The sequence below is a fragment of the Mytilus trossulus genome, chromosome 8, assembly GCF_036588685.1.
Source record: "Mytilus trossulus isolate FHL-02 chromosome 8, PNRI_Mtr1.1.1.hap1, whole genome shotgun sequence".
In the NCBI taxonomy this organism is placed as follows: domain Eukaryota; kingdom Metazoa; phylum Mollusca; class Bivalvia; order Mytilida; family Mytilidae; genus Mytilus; species Mytilus trossulus.
In genome coordinates, this window is record NC_086380.1 from 4,760,281 (window position 1) to 4,780,416 (window position 20,136).

Consider the following 20,136-nt stretch of genomic DNA (forward strand, 5'->3'; position numbering starts at 1 on the left):
TGATCAATCTTTATATTTTATCATTCAGTAGTTACAAACTTAATTAAATTCTAATCCAACTTGCCATATATTCTTATCCTGATTCAGAGTAAATATTTTCCTAATAAATTTCAGTACAATTTTTTATCACGTCAATTGGAATTATCTCCCTTATACCATTGACCTAATAAAAAAAAAATTGAGTTGCTTTAAAGTGCTAATTTTTTTTTTAATTACACAGTTTCAGATTAAACATCTATAATATATTTGATTGACATTGTCCTCAAATTGATTTTGAATACACAATGTATAATAATATGTAAAATAACAAAATCAGGATAAATTCGTTACACAATGTTCAATTATCCTAATACGGAATTTATCAGGTCACCCGATTTGAACTTTGTTGACCCGATAAATTCTTGTATCAGGACAATTGCACACTGTGTAACTTATAATATATATTTATAGATTATTTATGTTTTTTTCAACGAGATGCATTTTCTCATTCTCATCTCATCGAAGGGCGAAGCCCTGAGATGAGATGAGAATGAGAAAATGCATTGAGTTTAAAAAAAACATAAATAATCTATTTATCGCTATTATTTGTATTTTCGAATATCATTTAGTTTAAATTTCAGTAGAAAAAAAGTATCTTATACGATGATAATGCATTTTCTTTTGTGGTACTATTTTTTTTGGCGTAGGCTTATTTGATATATATATGTAGTCGCTCAGGTAGTTCATTCATTTGAAAAAAGATGTCTCATCTGACCATCCGGCGTGTTCAAATATGGCGAAAACCATTTCCACTGTTGATAAGCTGTAATTTGGTGTTTCTACGTATCAAAATGAAGTGAACAGTTGAATATATTATGTATTTTCAAAGCACACGAAGAAATATACATGCATGAAGAAATGTACATGCAGACAGACCTACGATGATTTGAAGTAGACTTATTTTAAAAAAAAAGGATTTTTTTTATTTGAATAACATGATTTGATTACCTTTATTAACTTCCAATAAATTATTTAACGGCGAAATTCACGGTAAAATATTAAAACGAGAAATCATCTTTTATTGCTGACATTTCAGCGAAGTCATCCGATTTAACAGTTTTTTGTATAGTTCTGGTTAATCTTTTCTGATTGGCCGACACTCTAGCGCATGAATTAGATTAATACGCTGTTGTTAAGGACCTTAGAAACTAGGGATTATTTTCATTCTCACTCTACACGAGTGATTTGAAAATTATCACAAAAAAACATCAAAGGAAAAATACAGATAATAGCAATAATAATGTATATTTGGTGATGAGAAGTGGTTTTTCAATTAGATATAAAAAAAAAAGAGTCAGAATAATATTACTATATGTCATACATTTAATCTTGCATGTGTAATGTTTCAGGATACACACTTTCCTTTCATTTTTCTTCAAACAAAATTTTTAAATATTGTTGGTCACTGAATAATGGCATGATTGTATAAGTGTAATTTACATTCCTATAGACCAGTATTCAGAAGGTTGTTGGTTATATTAGTCCCAAGTCTGATATTGAGAATTGTATTTAGAAGAAAATGTATATGAACTAAAACAAAAGTCACAAGTACCTATTTTATTTTGCTAAATATGAAATTTATAAATAAAAATTTACGTAGGGTGACAAACAATAATGAGATTTAAAAAGATCTCACAAGTTAACTTCAATTTTTACCTCAAAAGTTGTGAATAATTCAAGTTTTTATTCAACAGTTAATAAAACTTGTAACTTATATTTTCATTGATATTTGATAGCATGTTTTGCCAAAGTCTGCATACAAGTCTTTAGAAAGTTTGTCTCTATTAAACATTAAAAGTTGTGGTTTACTTTTACCATGAAAATGTGTATCCTATTAATTATAATAGGTTTACAGTAATTTTTGGTATTTTGAACAATTTTTGTCAGTTCTGGTCATGAAACCTGTATTCAATCATATTAAATTAACAAGAACCATTTTTTTTGTATGAAAAACTGCAGCTTAAGCACATGTTTTTAAAGTGACATGCAAAAGTGACATGCATACTTTTTTTATAAATGAGACATGTACTTTCTTAGAGAAATTTTTGTTTTTGTTTGAATCTCATATTTACTTGTATTAAAAAGTTATTCCAGGCAGTATAAATGAAAATTGATTTAAAATTTTGTATGAGAGAGACTTTTTTTGTTTATTAAAGAAGAAACGCTGAATGAATGTACACAGCACAAATTATTTTACTGGATGAATTCAAGCAATTTCGAGTAACAATATATTTCCTTATAGAAATCTGTTTTGAAAGATGAATAATCATGAAAATGCATTTTTTGTGCCTATTTTTTTTGTTTGTGTGTTGTTGTTTTTATGCAAAGGGGGGGGGGGGGGGGGGGGGGGGGGGGGGGGGGGGGGGGGGAGGGCTCTTTTTACTTATTACTCCATCAACTTAGATATATTTTATTATGGAATATATGTATAAAAAAAATACCGGTGGGCAATCAAAGTTCATAAGTCATATAAGGTCAGACACCAGTAAGGTTAAACTCCACTAATGTCAAAAGCTAAAAGATGAAGAATATTGAACACAAAACACAAGACTGAAAACAAATGAATGAAACACACAAACAAAATCAAAACCTCAATTTTAAACCCAGTGTACTAGATGAGTATATACATGTAGTAATATCTAGATTTATGTCACCCTTTATAATATTTTTTTATTAATCATGTATAATTCTTATTCGTGTTGTGACTGATTTTGTCAGTTATTTTTTCTTCTCCTTAAATAAACACTTTTGAAAAGGGTAGAGGATAGCTTTAATAGTACAAATAATATCAATTAAAGTCAAAATTATCCATTCAAAAAAAGGGATTAATCTCAATTCGCATATACAGTAGATTAAGTTAAATAAAAAAAATAGAAAGTAGATCTTAGTTTTATTTTTCATCAAATCATTAAAAGTTTTAAGTTCTCGTTTTGCTTAAAATTCATGAAAAAATATCTATTTACTACTGTTCTTTTCTATTCAACTTTGTATTTAGGTGATTTTAGTGTAATTACAATTATATTTGCCTTGCCAAACTACATGGTCTACAGCTTTAATAGTAGTTTAACATTTTTTTTTTTAGAATTGTAGTTCAACAGTTTTTAAAAAAAGTCTAAGATTAAATCTATATCCCATTTTAATAAACTAACATTTAAATGAATATTGTAAAACATAATGAACTTTCAGTTATTGCAGATTTAGTGAGTAAATATCTAACTATAAGTCTGAGAGCAGCTGTTTTGTGTCTCATTGGTGGATCCAGGGGGGAGGGGGTCTGGGAGTTGGAACCCCCCTTTTTTTTGGCAGATCAATGTATTTGAATGGGGACATATACCTGAAACCTTCCCATTATCCTGGGTTTGGAACCCCCCTTTTTGAAATGTCTTGATCGGCTCCTGTGTCTTCACACTCACCATCTTTACATCTGGATAATTAATGGAAGAGGTTAATACATGTAGACCTATTATACCAGTAAATTTTGTTTTTTGCTCAAGTTTGGATGATTTTCTGTCTATTTATATAAAAGGAGAATGCTTTAATGTACCATGGTTTTTATGATGTCTAAAAAAGTAAGGAATATTAATCTTTTGGTATAAGAGTATTGTAGCTTATATTTCTTATATATATATATATATATATGTTTTTCTCTAACCTTTAAACTAAACATCCAAATAAGGAGTGTTTTGTTGATGTTTTACTGCTACCATATATGATACCAAAAAAGAAATCATAAAGTACTTTTGATTATGTTTGTATTTTTGGATGAGAGTTTCCCCCTCCTCTTTATATCACTTATGATGATGTTTTACCCAACTCTAGGACTATAGTCCAATCAACTTAGACTTGCTACATGTCCCTTCCTTATTATGTTTTTTTTTTCAATTTTGCTCCTTTTTTTACAGATTTACTGCTATAACTAGGAGATTACCATTATACTGACATCTGCAGGATCAGTAAACATATAAATTAGTAAGAAAGATTAATAAAAGAAGGGAATTGTAGCATGTCAATTCGTCTGTTTGTTTTTCACATTAAGGGAATACGATACAGTTACAGGGGAGGTAAAGACGTTGCTAACGTAAAATGTTATTTTCACGACGTCAAACTGTGACATATCGGGAAAAGATGCATTTTTCGACTGATTTTTATCCTTTAAACTGATTTAATTTGAAAACGAGTTCATGGACCCCTACTTTTCAAAACAGCAATTTCTTTCATTTTGCAGGGAGATTATTTGACCCAAATTTGATAAAACTGTAAATAGAGAATTTTTTTAAATTTTGATAACATGCAGCAAAAAATGACGTATTTTCCTCAATTTAGAACATTTGATAAATATGAGTTACTTCTGAATTAAAAATGCATATTTTATGGGATAATTATAAAATACAGAAATTATCGATTATTTAACAACAAAAAATTTGTGTTTATCATTTATAACAAAAAAGATATGTCTTCTTTCGAAAAAGAAAATACGGCCACAAATCTAAATTTTGAGCAAATATAAAAAATTTCGACCTCATTATACTCTTAAAAGTAGCACATGAAGGTATATTTTTTATTACATATTTGATTGAATCAGGTAAAAAATAGCCTATATGCAAATGTTCACCAACTTGTAAATACAGGATCAAAACTGTATCGTATGCCCGTAAAAGTACTGAATAACAACTAGGGTTGATCTCATTTTTGATCAGAAGCTTGACAGTGATAGCTTGAACTACTGTAATGCTTTTCATAGTTGCAGAACACATACTTCCTGTTTTCAGATATTTGAATTATGATTTTGGATATGAAACATGTGCACCTTGGTTATTTTGTGTTTTTTCTACACTGTTTTCTTTATTGATAATGCAATGATCCTGTTTTTACACATTTTTTTTACAATATTTATTATTATTTTACTACTGCCAAATAAATATATTAAACAGTTTTTAATTTTATTTTTTATCTGAATTCAGTATAAGAATTGTTTTCCTCATCTTTATGGACTTGTATAGAAATGAGGGGACTGTCCTATATAAACCAGCAATGCATATTCTTGCTTTATTAAAACAGTTGAAAAGACTTTTTTCTCAGGATTTTAAAATGTTCATGATTTGATTTGGTGCTAATACATGGTTTGCAGTTCTGCTGTACAACAATACATTCATAGACTACTGCTCATCCTTAATTTGGCTTGAACAACATTATTTCTTTTCACTTAAAGTAAATGTTATAATCAGGAAACAGTTTGATTAGCGTAAGTATGTATGTTAGTATTATTTTCAAGCAAATCTATAATACTAAAATTACGAGGTCCAATTTGTTAGCTGTCATCATGTAAAAAGGACGAATCAAAGAATTCAACTTTATATATAACTAATATAGTACAATGGTGTAGATTAAAAATTACACCACTCCATGCCCTTTTGTTTTCCACGTAATTAATATTGCCAATAATTAAGAAGTTCCGGGTCGAGTCCGATACCGATACCAATAGTATATTCACCTGTTACCTAATTCCTTATCTGTACGTTGCGCATCTGACAGGCGCACCACCAAACGGTGTATACAGGATCAATATGCTATATACACGGGTCATAATCACAGGGTTGACACAACTAAATTGTCAAATTGTTTTCTATTGTAGTATTTTAACCAGTAGGACTTTTTTAGATAACAATACGAATACTAAAAATCTGGACTAAAAAAAGGCGTATAGGTACAGTTTTCAATTTGTTAGCGGTCATGAAGTAAAACTGCAAATCCAAAAATTCAAATTTATATAATAACTAATTTAGGATAATGCTGTTGATTAAAAAATACTCCATTCCAGGACCTTTTGTTTTCCAAATTATTTATATTACCAATATTTTAATAAGTTAATGGGTTCGACGGGTTCAAACAGAAAGATTTGAAAGCAGAGAAAACTGTATCGATATCACGGGTGTGTTCTAGTACAAAAACTACGATCGCAGAGGTTGAACCCTGAACGGTTGGGGCAAGTATGGACACAACATTCAAGCTGAATTCAGGTCTGAATTTGGATTGTAATTTTAAAAACAGTTGACACAGCATAGGTTTCTGCATATCAAAGAACCCCAATTATTCAATTTTTGATGAAATCAGACAAAGTTTAACTTTGGACCTTTTGGGCCCCTTATTCCTAAACTGTTGGGATCTAAACTCCCAAAATCATTACCAACCTTCCTTTTATGGTCATAAACCTTGTGTTTAAATTTCATTGCTTTCTATTTACTTATACTTAAGTTATTGTGCAAAAACCAAGACTAATGCTTATTTGGGCCCTTTTTTGGTCCCTAATTCCTAAACTGTTCGAACCAAAACTTCCAAAATCAATCCCAACCTTTCTTTTGTGGTCATAAACCTTATGTCAAAATTTCATAGATTTCAATTTACTTTAAAGTTATAGTGTGAAAACCAAGAAAATACTTATTGGGGCCCTTTTTGGCCCCTAATTCCTAAAATGTTGAGACCAAAACTCCCAAAACCAATCCCAACCTTCCTTTTGTGGTCATAAACCTTGTGATAAAATTTCATAGATTTCTATTCAATTTTACTAAAGTTAGAGTGCAAAAACTAAAAGTATTCGGACGCCACAGACGACGACACAAACGTGATGGCAATATAAGACGAAAAATTTTTCAATTTTTTGCGGTCGTATTAAAAATGTCAATTGTATCTTCTACATTCTTTATAACAGATCTGAGGAGGGCAATTTACTAGTTTATGAGAAGAAAGTAGCATAGATATAAGATGGTGTGGTATGAGTACCAAAGAGACAACTCTCCATCCAAGTAATAATTTGTAACCAGATGCTCCGCAGGGCGTAGCTTTATACGACCACAGAGGTTGAACCCTGAACGGTTGGGGCAAGTATGGACATAACATTCAAGCTGGATTCAGCTCTAAATTTGGATTATGATTAAATAGTTGACACAGAATAGGTTTCTGACACAGAATGCATGTGTTCTAATGAAATTAAAATTTTTGTTTTCTCTTAGAGCAGTTCACTATGCTGTTGAATATTATTCCTCTCATAAGAATGTTTGAAGAAATTTTCTTTTTATTTATGAAATTTCAAATGAGAAAATTGAACCCATTTTTTTTAATCACATCCCCCTTTCCCTTATTCCAAAACTAATCTCAATTAAAATTTCTAATGGAGTTTGCAACAATTACTACTCATTTAAATACATCATAAAATATTAAGATGTAAAACAACTGCTTGTTATCACTGAATGGTAAAGATTATTTTAATTTATCAGTTGGTAGTAAAAAGTGAATATACATTGTATATTGTACAAAGATTTAAGTTGATTCTGGACAAAGAAAGATAACTCCAAATAAAAAAAATTCTTACAATTAGATATTTCTTGCTTACTATTCTTGACAAAGAAAGATAAATCTAATTAAAAACAAAATTGCTATTTCACAATATTTTGCAATAAGATATTTCTTGCCATTGCGCAATACTGTGCAATTGAAAAGACTTGCTATTGCACAAAACTTAATATAATAATTTTAGATCCTGATTTGGACCAACTTGAAAACTGGGCCCATAATCAAAAATCTAAGTACATGTTTGGATTCAGCATATCAAAAAAACCCAAGATTTCAATTTTTGTTAAAATCAAACTAAGTTTAATTTTGGACCCTTTGGACTTTAATGTAGACCAATTTGAAAACAAGACCAAAAATGAGGAATCTACATACACAGTTAGATTTGGCATATCAAAGAACCCCATTTATTCAATTTTTGATGAAATCAAACAAAGTTTAATTTTGGACCCCGATTTGGACCAACTTGAAAACTGGGCCGATAATCAAGAATCTAAGTACATTTTTAGATTCAGCATATCAAAGAACCCAACCGATTAATTTTTTGTCAAAATCAAACTTCAATTTTGGACCCTTTGGACCTTAATGTAGACCAATTTGAAAACGGGACCAAAAGTTAAAAATCTACATACACAGTTAGATTCGGCATATCAAAGAACCCCAATTATTCAATTTTGATGAAATCAAACAAAGTTTAATTTTGGACCTTTTGGGCCCCTTATTCCTAAACTGTTGGGACCAAAACTCCCAAAATCATTACCAACCTTCCTTTTATGGTCATAAACCTTGTGTTTAAATTTCATAGATTTCTATTTACTTATACTAAAGTTATGGTGTGAAAACCAGGGAAAATGTTTATTTGGGTCCCTTTTTGGCCCCTAATTCCTAAACTGTTGGGACCTAAACTCCCAAAATCAATACCAACCTTCCTTTTGTGGTCATAAACATTGTGTTTAAATTTCATTATTTTCTATTTACTTAAACTAAAGTTATTGTGCGAAAACCAAGAATAATGCTTATTTGGGCCCTTTTTGGCCCCTAATTCCTACACTGTTGAAACCAAAACTCCCAAAATCAATCCCAACCTTTCTTTTGTGGTCATAAACCTTGTGTCAAAATTTCATAGATTTCTATTAACTTAAACTAAAGTTATAGTGCGAAAACCAAGAAAATGCTTATTTGGGCCCTTTTTGGCCCCTAATTCCTAAAATGTTGAGACCAAAACTCCCAAAATCAATACCAACCTTCCTTTTGTGGTCATAAACCTTGTGATAAAATTTTATAGATTTATATTCACTTTTACTAAAAGTATTCGGACGACGACGACGCAGACAACGACGCCAACGTGATAGCAATATACGAGGAAAATTTTTCCAAAATTTGCGGTCGTATAAAAAGTAAACAATTATAGGTCAAAGTACAGCATTCAACACAGAGCCTTTGCTCACACTGAACAGCAAGCTATTAGTGGCCCCCCAAAATACTTGGGTAAACCATTCAAACAGGAAAACCAACAGTCTTAATATATCTATATGTATTTACAAGAGTGCACAAGCTTAAATATCTTGTCTTCTTGATTTTATTGCAGAGCCTGTAGCACAAAGTTTTGACATGGATAGTGATCATGCAGGTGGTGGTGGCAGTTGCATAAGCTAACCTCTTAAAAGCTTGTAATTTAAGAAGGTAGAAGACCTGGATCCTTCTAGATGCCTTATGTTATGAAGTTTCCATCTGTCATATGTCCTTTGTTCTTGGCCTCATTTTCATGGTTCATTAGTTTAAGATTTTGTGTTTTGGTTTGTTTTTAAAATACTGTATGCAATAGGTCACCTATATTAAGTGTATGAAATATTTTACAATATACATGTCAGTCTGGTATGTTTTATTTAACCTTGACCTAATTTTTTTGGTTCATTGCTCAATGTTTATTTTTTTAATTTTGGTCTGTTTTTCTAATACTTTTAGCAATAGGTGTATAAATGATTGTATGTTGTATATGTCTGTCTTGCAATCATCATCTGACCATGATCTCATTTTCATGGTTCATTGGTCAATCTTAAGTTTTCCTTGTTTTGTGTAATCCTGTGATCAGGTTTTGCTTCTGTCTTCCAGAAGTATTTCTGGTTTTGATAAGTTTTTCTGATAGTATTTTGTTGGTATTTGGTGAAGTAAAGGAGAGAGACAGGTGGATTTCTGCCAACAGTTATTACTTCTAATGAACTGTGCAATCAATGCTTTTCAAATTGTATATGTCTTTCATGTTATATGAGATAATGACAACCAATGATTTAAAAAAAATACATTTTAATTAGATTTTTTTGTGTGATTTATGCATATAGCTCCATAAAATATAGTATTGTTAAATACTGCAATAAAAATAAAATATCTCATAAAGACAGATATAAATAAAAAGATTCAATCTAGATGTTTTATGATTTTATTTCACATCTTTTAAATAAATATGATACATAAAACACATTGGAGAGGTATATCACTTATTGCCATCATGTCCTTAATTCTCTTCAATTCATATATAAAATGCTTTAAGTTAGTTATAGCACAATAAGTAAGACACCATTTAGTTACATGAGATTACCAATCCATAAGTCTGAATAGGAGTCCAGCACCATGAAACATAATTATTCTTTCATCTGAGATTTTTGTCAGTTACCATAGAAATTATGAACTTTCAAATTAACATATTTGAGAGTTGATATTCCCATTTTCTCTTCATGGTACCAGAAGTTACTTCCCATTGAAATCATTCTTTCAATTATTTTACATAACACTAATTTATTCCTGGTATAGACTAAGAATTTCAATAAAACACAAATGACTTCAATAATACATATGGTATGGAATGTTCTTGAGCCTATTTTACATGTTTTAAAGGTTGGATTTCAAAAAAAGCACTTTGAAAAATTTAGTTTAAGTATAAAATTAACATAAACTATCAAAACCACAATACTACTGTTATTCATTACGGTAAGTTAAATGATGATTGATTTCACAACTTCACAACGATTTTATTTGTTTCCATACACCAATCAATGGTTCATATTATCAGTATTGTTGTCAAACATGAAATTCAGAATTCATGATTTGAATGCCAAATAATTTTTTTTTATCATAAATATTTATTGTTTATTTTGAGTTTTGAAAGCAATAAAAATAAATCAAATTCTCATTTAATTGACAGTATCCATGAAATCTATTTTTAGCATCAGATTATCATATCAAATTGCACTTGCATCACATTTCTAAGCTACTAATAAAATTATTAAAAACATCAACGATAAATAAATAACATTTACCTGTAATTACTCGCTAACATAAATATGCATCATTAAAAACTACAAATTTAGGAATTATAGTGTGCTGAAATTATTTCTGAAAATGCCTTAGCTTAAACATGATGGTGAAAAAAATCAAAATAATAACAACTTCAAAGAAATTCAGTTCATCAAGACAATTCTATTTATCCTGTTTATTAGACACAATAATTTTAATGTGATCCCTAAAAGGTTTTTTTCGTCATTGAATTTTACAAAACAAACAGATATTATCTTTTTTATTTAACAAAGTTCATAATAAACCATTTCGATACATACATTTTGATCTAACCATTTTAGGTTTGATATCAAATTTGAAAGATATCATCACATCAGACTTAAAATTGCTTTTTTATAAAATCAATGCAGAAAGGTTGATATGTAAAAAGGTAATTACTCTCTTACATTATATAGAATAATATTAAATATTTACAGTATTTCTAATGTAATCAAATCAAGTATAACATTGATCAAAAGCAATGTAAATGATTTGAATACAAAAAATTGTACTAAACTTCCTGGTCTGAATTTAAAATGAGACAGTCTAAATACACCTTACTGCTGTGAAACTATTTATAAATGATTCTAACCACATAGAAATTAAGTTAAAAGTTGAATGAGTTTACTTACATATGAGATATGATATGATGTGAAAAAAAGAGGTACGAGCTGTCAAAAATTAGCAGTTGATTTCAATTTTCAAGAAGCATTCTGGTCTTGCAAGTTTGAATTAAGCAGAAGCATGCGTTCAAATGAAATCACACTTTTAAATAGACAGTTCATGTATTCAAGTCTAATGATTTTTTAAACTACAACACAACTACTGGAAAACACACATGTATCCCTCTCTCTTGCACTCTGTGTATAACAACAATTTTGAAAGACTTTATATATAAAACATAAAAACGACATTGATGTATTAAAATATGTACCATGTACTTATTCCTATCAAGAAAGGAAAAGGTTACATATAGGCTTTGTAATAATACTATCCAAGCACCAAAAAAACAAAATTAAAATGATTGCTTTAAAATAACTAAAACTACAGCAAAATAACGAGATCTCTAAAATATTTACAAACTAATATGGATAACTAAACTAAGCTAACATGTAAGAAAAATATATATTGGCAAAAATACAAATATGCATGGGCAATGCAAAAAATGCCTTAAAAAATGAAAATGAGTTTAAGCAGTTTCATACATTCATATACATTTTTTTTTAGTATGGGTGCATTGAAAATAAATAAGAATGATTTTCATTAATGAAGCAAATTAAAATGATACACAAATTTGAAACTTAAGGGAATTGAACTGGCAAGGTTGCAATGTATTTGGCAAAATAAAATGCAAATAATATCAACTATAAGTACCAGAGAAAACGGACCATCATATTATATTTTCCCTAGAATCAAATGCTGTTGAATATATGTGATAAAATTCAACTATTTACTAAAAAAACGTATATAATAAACGGTTTTATTTACATGAAAAGTTAATCTAACTTAGTTTATCACATCTTAGTGTATCACATTTGTCACATGACTGTCACATGACTAAATCACATGGTCTAGTTTTCAGACAGATCTCCTTGTTTCAAGAATAGCATCACAGTTCATTCATGAATTTTCACAAATCGGTTCACAATCTGTTCACATTTTTAACATAAAATAAGGAATTCCATTTTGTAATGTTGCAATATTTCACTGCACACAAAAAAATTTCCTCCATAAAGGTTCTCATTGAATTGCACTTAAATTGGCACACAATTATTTTCACTTTATGCATACATCAAAAATACAATTCTCATTTCGGATTGCATCACATGTCACATAAAAATGTATTATCTACATACATGTAAGTATATAATTGTCTACCAAATAATTTAGTCTGTACAAACATGTAAGAATTTCATCTGTCAAATAACGTGGTCTGCACAAACATGTAAGAGTGTCGTCTGCTAAGAATAATCAATTACACTGATGTAGGTCAGTAATCCATCAGATCACCTGTATGTTTTAAATAAGTCTTCATCTTTCAGACTCTCTCACAAAACTTTAAATTCATCAATTTATTTTCAAATATATGAATCTTAACAGATCTGTACATATAAATATTCCAGTATCTTTCAATAATTATTATATATCTATATCCTCTGTTATAAACATAATTGTCTTGATTTTCCAATTATTCCTGTCCTAATTCCAAATTGAATGATGATGCGGTATATATAATTCCCTGAGTTGTTGTTCTGTATATTATGTATGTGACAGCAGAAAATGTATACATGATTACATAAATAGTGTGGTATGATAGATATAAAGATGATTTTCCTTACCAATAGATTTTCAATAATTAAACTTGTTCAAATAATCTACAAAAAGTTTGTTTTACTATAAATGAAATATTTTTGAAGCATCTAATTTTTGCTGATTTAAATCAAAAGTACTTATTTTTATGCGATTTATAATACTAAATTATTTATTTATTTATATATGTTGATTTTCCAACTATTTTTACACTTTTAAGGAACCATAAAATACCCTTTTTGAATTTTCAAATTTCTCTATATCGGTTTTTTAAGATAACTGGAACATTATATTACTTTCTATTCAATCCATCCTAATTTAATCGTTACACTGATCTTCAGATACCACCACAACCCTTGATGCTCTAACTCCCCATATAAACATTTTCAGAAAAATCCATGAACTAAAAATAGACACTTATTTTGACTAATAAAAAAATTCCTAACATATTCTGTCTAATCTAAACTGGCAACAGCCAACATTTGTCTTCCCTTCTTTCAAGCATCTTTAAAAAGCATATAAATGTAAAATAAATAAAACATGGTAATGTAATTAGTAATAAATAATAATGTAAAAACAGGGTATTTCTTCTCTCTTCCCGTGACAAAAATGTTATTGTAATCCATATCATCTGTGAGTCACTAGATCTTTGTCATAGTATTAATGGAAAATCTAAAGGCAATATTTTTATCAGGTGTAAGCAATACCTCTAAAAACTAAAAACTTTTCTTAAACACGATTATCAAATTTGTGTTTGTATCAACTCGGTCATTCATCATTCCATAATATCACATATAATAGAACACAAGCTGGATTTATACCTCACAAAACTACAACTAACAATAAATAAGTCATAACAAACATTTACAATCACTCTTAAAGCTTCTATCCTTCATCCTTAAGCACAACATCAATAAATAATTTCAGGAAAATCCCTGAACTAAAAATAGATGCTTCTGTCCTTATCCTTAAGCACAAAATGCTTAACTTCTGTGACAATGCTATATAAAACACTTTGCTAGCATAACAAGACTATTTTCAAAGTAAGAATTAGAATTAAAATCAACAACACAATATGGAACTTAATTCCATGTCTTAGGTTACTTGAAAAACTGAAGTTTTCCCTGCTGGTGTCCTCTAATTTGTAGAACGCTACAATTGCATAGGGCTGGATGATTTTTTTTCATGAATGTGATATCCAATTCAATTTTGTTTCATAACTGGATATTGTAATGAAAACTTCATTGGTCACAATGGAATCAAGTCTAAATATTGTCACATGTAAAGATTGTGACCCTGAATGAAGGTCATTTATTAGTCCATATCTATCATGTGACATTTATCAGCTGACAGGGGTCTCATAGGGATGCATGAATGTCTGTGTACTCTGTATATTTGTTAATCTTCTCTCAACAGTATCTTTATCTAAAATGTACAAAAACATGTCATCAAATAAAGCTCACATTCCATATAAGTAGACTTAACCCTGGACGAAAATAAATTAAGTCTTTGGTAAAATAAAATTAAAAAGATAATTTTACCTGAAATTAAAATTAACCAACCCTTGAAACAGGGATTTTAAGATGTCTTGTTAATTTTTTCTTTATTCTTAACCCTTACCATGCTGAGATGTTTTCAAAAATTGTCTTAATTTCGAGTATTTGCAAAAATATGCAAATGATATGCAAATAAGCTGTACCCTGATGCTGATGCATACTGATTGCAATAAATCTAAGATAGGGGATCACAGAGTGGATGGTTGGGGTGAGGACACAGGGAAGAGTGGGCGGGAATTTACCCCAAAGTTGGTCCTCAGGTGCAAAAAGTGTCAATTTTGACGTTTGTTCGTTCTTTTTCTCGACCTGTAAGTCCGAGAGATGCTAATAGATGCATCCATCTGTAGTTTACATGTAGAGTGGATACTAGTCAACACTTTTATCACAACAGTTGTTAGGTCGGAATGAAACTGATCTGGGTTCATCAGTGGAAAGAAGGTAATTTGCATCAAAATTCACAAAATTTCCAAATTTTTGCGATTTTGAACTTTAACTGGACTTGCAACAGGAAGTAGTCGTTTCCTCAGCGTATTTTGATAATAAACACGACCAGTCGTTATGTGCCCTTAGGTTAACAGTATTTGTCAAGGTTTCAGTCCTCTGAACTCCGTGTTTCAGACCTTGAGTTGTTGTTCTTTCACCCCTCCAAAAACACAATTTTGTCCGATATAAAATTTTGAAGTTCGTATTTGAGCTCAAAATGAATATTGAAAGTGAGAAACATGACATGAATAGTTTCAGATTGAGGAAACGTGCATACACTACAAATTAAATGGCATTATGATGACCTCTAAATGTATGAAGCGCCATTGATGCCAAAATAACGGTGGTCTGGGTACGGCCGTAATATTATGGCCCCCATACAACAAGGGTTAATACACTTGAAATACCACACAGCTTACTTTTAAAGAACCATCAATCAATCATACATTGCATTGGCACTTATTCTACATCTTCTTATTTTAAATTATAGAAGAATGTGTCCCAACTTGCACCATCATTTTCTATGTTCATAGGACCATGAAATTGGGGTTAAAACTCTAATTTGGCATAAAAATTAGAAAGATCATATCATAGGGAACATGTGTATTAAGTTTCAAGTTGATTGGACTTATATTTCATCCAAAACTACCTTGACCAAAAACTTTAACCTAAAGCAGCAGACAAATGAGCACACCAACAGATGCACATACCAGAAAACGTGATGCGCATAAATGGGACATAAAAAACTTAATAAAATTTGTACTTCATTGATCATGTATAATTATGGTTTTCCTATGCCCTCAAAATCCATGAATATATGTATCCCACAGTTTATCTATTTTTTCAAAAAAAGAATACTTACATTTATTTATAAGATATCTGTCCTTGACATTTCTAGCCTGTTGAGATAGGCTGTGAAGAAGTATGTGAGCACTCTGGTATCGTCTAAAGCACTGAAAAATTTGATGAAAAACATTAAGTCAAATTATTTTTTTTTAATTCAATTTTGTTATGTTGTTGGATTGCTGTTTCATAACAGATTTTTAACGGTTTATGTTAAATTCAGCTTTGCATGATTTTGCTCAAAAGCAACTGCTTATATGAGGTTCATAATTTCTCATTTTTTATATACATGTAGATCAGACCATTGATTTTTCTGTTTGAATGGTTTTACACTAGTCATTAAGGGACCCTTTATATCTTGCTGTTTGGTGTGAGCCTAGGTTCCTTTTTGACCTATAACGGTTTTTCTTTTACAAATTGTGACTTGGATGGAGAGTTGTCTCATTGGCATTCATACCACCTCTTTGTATACCCATAAAATAACCATACATTGTCTTGAAATATCAATGTTATTTGTACAAGGCTTAGAAACCAGTGGAAAGAGTGGCTGTGCCGAGCATTTCTACCTGTTTCAAGCGGAGTACAATTAACATTGACATTTCGAGACAATGTATGGTTATTCTTTATATACAGCAACTATGATTTCAGCTTTCCAATTGTGAACTTTCCATTTCTAAGTAGCAACATTCCAGCAGCACCTGCATACGGGGTATATATCTCCCAATTGATACGATATTCCCGTGCTTGCATTTCCTATCCTGATTTTCTTGATAGAGGGTTACTGCTCACAAGGAAGCTATTAAACCAAGAGTTCCAAATGGTGAAGTTGAAATCATCGGTACGCCATCACTAGTTGGTTGACCGTTATGGAATAACCGTTTCACAAATGATATTGGATATGTTCCTTACGTCGTAACTACAATCCCCTTCCCTTTCATGAATTTGACCTACCGAATTAGACTATTTACCGGATTTGTAATCACATAAGCAACTCGACGGGTGCCGCATGTGGAGCAGGATCTGCTTACCCTTCCGGAGCACCTGAGATCACCCCTAGTTTTTGGTGGGGTTCGTGTTGTTTATTCTATAGTTTTCTATGTTGTGTCATGTGTACTATTGTTTTTCTGTTTGTCTTTTTCATTTTTAGCCATGGCGTTGTCAGTTTGTTTTAGATTTATGAGTTTGACTGTCCCTTTGGAATTTTTTGTCCATCTTTTATAACTGTTCTAAATGAAGTATTTAGGTAAAAACCATCATTCTTAAATTTGAGCGGCAGACATAAAATTTCCACTAACCTGTATGTTTTATTGACCTCATAAATAAAACTCTACGGGAACACATTGTCAACGTCATAAACAAGGTGATATACGGTCAGTGACTGTATATCACATATGAATATACGGTCAATGCAATTTTACTGCTCAAATAGCACAGTTGCATCTTTATAAAGTATATATACATATATTTTCTACGACTTACCTCTTGTGGGTTACCAAACAATTCATCTAATGCTGCTGTTTGACACTAAAAGAGAAAATTTAGAGAGTTTAAACAAATATTATATAAAACACTTTTAAAACACAACAATAAATGTATAGACCAATTCCAAGGTGTTTTTCTTTCAGTGAGTCTAATCTTCTTGATATGAGGTCAATCAGCGAAAATGCCCTCATTGCATCATTGGTTCTTTCTGTGACGTGATAACATAGCATTGTGACTTAGGAAATGTACGGGTTAATGCATGAATTTGAAAGTAGTCTTTTTACAATTTACCTGCTCAACTTGGGAACTTTGTATATATAATAGTTGTTATAGAGTAGCTGATTAGTCTAGGTACTCTCAACATTGAAATTGTGGTGTATAAATATAGACGCATTGTTAAACAAACAAAAATGTATGATTATTTTTTTTGGTCATTTAGAACATCTGTTTCAATTATCAATTCTCCCAACTTTTGTAAAAGTCCTAATAATTCTTCAGAATACTGTTATTAGAGTTAATTCTTTTTTCAACTATTATTTAGCTGTGATCCTAATTGATCAATTGTTGATAGTTATGGTCCATCGGCGAGTCATTATTCTGATTACCAAAAGCCACAATATAACATCCATTTACACTCTGTTTATCTTAAATTCAATTACATGTAGTATATTTCAATACCAAAATGATTAACAAGAATTGTTGTCCATTTCAAATTTCATTCTTCTGTTGTGTAAACATCTGATTATAATACAGATATCGGTAATTCATCCATGCTTTCCTTGCACAGATCTGACAATGCTCTGCTTAACTTTCTGTTGGAAGCACATTTGATTGGTTGACACGAATATAATCAAAACAGAAATCTAATCATTGAAAGCAAATTATGTACATGTGCTCATTATATTTCAATTTGTTTGTAGTATAAATAAATTACATTTGAAAATTTGTATAATTTTATAACACAGGTTTTTTTCTTTATGCTGAAATAAGAAATACATTGTACAACATAAAAACTGACCATTTCAATGGCATGGTTGTAGATAAGTTTGTCAGCAGTGGCGACCAGTAACTGAGGCGTCAGTGCTGTCTGGATGGCCGTACCCATTCGTTGTTGTATGTGTTTACACACTGACAAACATTTATGGTAATTAGCATTCATTTCCTTCAGGACTGTAAGGAAAAATTATTTACCTTTTACTTATGTACTTTCTTACTATCTTTATCTACTTCATAAATATATGACCAATTCAACTATAGTCTATTCCAGAAATAATTGAAAAGATTTTTGTATTTGACTTATATATGATATGAGTTAAACATGTGTAGAGGCAATTTGGGTATCATTCATGCATAGTTAAGGAAGCTGGCTTGTCATGTTTTGGATTTTTTTTCAGATTTTCGGTATCCTCTGGTTTTATCGATTTGCATGCCTTGTAAAATTTTGCCTGGTGACCCCAATATTACTTTTTGTAAATCTTTTACGTGTATAAAAGTCTTACAAAATTTTTATTACTTTTTAACAGTTTTTGGGAACTTCAACTTGTCAATGATAAATCTATAAAAAGTCAAGAGAGAATATTTTCCCGTCAAAAATTCAATGGCTAATATCTCGAAAACAAGCACGGTGACCTATATACTTTGTTTGCTCTTTGGATTCTTTTATGAATTCTCTTTCAATATAAACTAGTATTTTGAAAAGTAAATTACTATGAAACTGAGAAGCGAACTCCCTTAAGATTTGAAAGCAATGCTTTTTCTCCCATGCATATATTTCTAAAATGGCACCAACTTGAATGGCTATTTGCTAAATTCAGATTGTAAAATCAAAAATGTTTGCTGTGTTTTTATTACTGCAAAATTTGTGACAAGATAGGTACATAAAAAGTCACAATATGAACTTTGTTAGCATTAATTTAATTGTATACATAGTATTTTCTGAAATCTCAATAATTTATCTTGATTATTTGTCTACTGCCAAAAAAAGTGTATGCAACATTTCTCAATAAATAGTATTTAGCTAATATATGAATCTTTTTATGAAAATATGGGTCTTAAGAAAATTTTTAGGGATTTATATTATTTACATTTATCTTTAACCTTATTTTGTTTTAAATTATTTTTAAGTCCCTTTTGTTCATAATGCTCTTGTGTAGTTTCTTAGCTCTTAAAAATTGACATTAAGTGTTCTTGATGAAGTTAATCATGACATATTCTTTGATCACAAAAACCTCTTTCTTCATTTTTTTGTGATGAATTACTGGTGAAAGCATTATTATCAACTTAACAAAATTGCTCAATATTTTTCTGTTTATTGCTCTATTAAAGTTGTTCTTTATCTCAATGTTACATTGAGGGCTTCAAAATAGAGAAACATTTTTTAGTTTTAAAAGCTCATGGCTAATTGCAATGGTAAGAAGATACATAGTATCTATAGGCTGAAGCAAACTTTCTTATTAATGGTAAAATACACTTTTTATCCTTTCTGGTACTTAAATGATTGTTTTCATACAGAAACATCACTTGTTTATTTAACTTTATCAAGTCATGCAAATATTTCTATTTAAACATGCTGACAAATTGATTCCTACCTGTTTTTAATGACTTAGAGACTTGTAATCTCTCTGACTTGATTTCTTTCTGTGCCAACTGTAGAGAGGAAGACAAGAGATGTAAAGCTCTGACGTATAACACTAACTGTTCAAGTCGTCTGAAAAATACAAGACAAGAGATGTAAAGCTCTGACGTATAA

General features: G+C 30.2%; 1 protein-coding gene across 3 annotated transcripts in view; it reads right to left on the reverse strand.

Moving 5' to 3' along the window:
- Positions 1-9,802: 9,802 nt before the first annotated feature.
- Positions 9,803-20,136, reverse strand: part of LOC134728153 (serine/threonine-protein kinase unc-51-like) — a 36,339-nt gene continuing 26,005 nt past the window's right edge. For 2 of the 3 annotated variants that reach the window (XM_063592626.1, XM_063592625.1), the window contains 5 exons: positions 19,976-20,094; positions 18,406-18,557; positions 17,385-17,429; positions 15,925-16,015; positions 9,803-14,448 (listed from right to left, as the gene is read on the reverse strand). In XM_063592626.1, coding sequence (XP_063448696.1) covers positions 14,366-14,448; positions 15,925-16,015; positions 17,385-17,429; positions 18,406-18,557; positions 19,976-20,094 — 490 coding nt within the window. In that variant the 3' untranslated portion in view covers positions 9,803-14,365. The remainder of the gene's footprint in view (positions 14,449-15,924; positions 16,016-17,384; positions 17,430-18,405; positions 18,558-19,975; positions 20,095-20,136) is intronic. The other variant, XR_010108776.1, reaches the window with a different exon arrangement.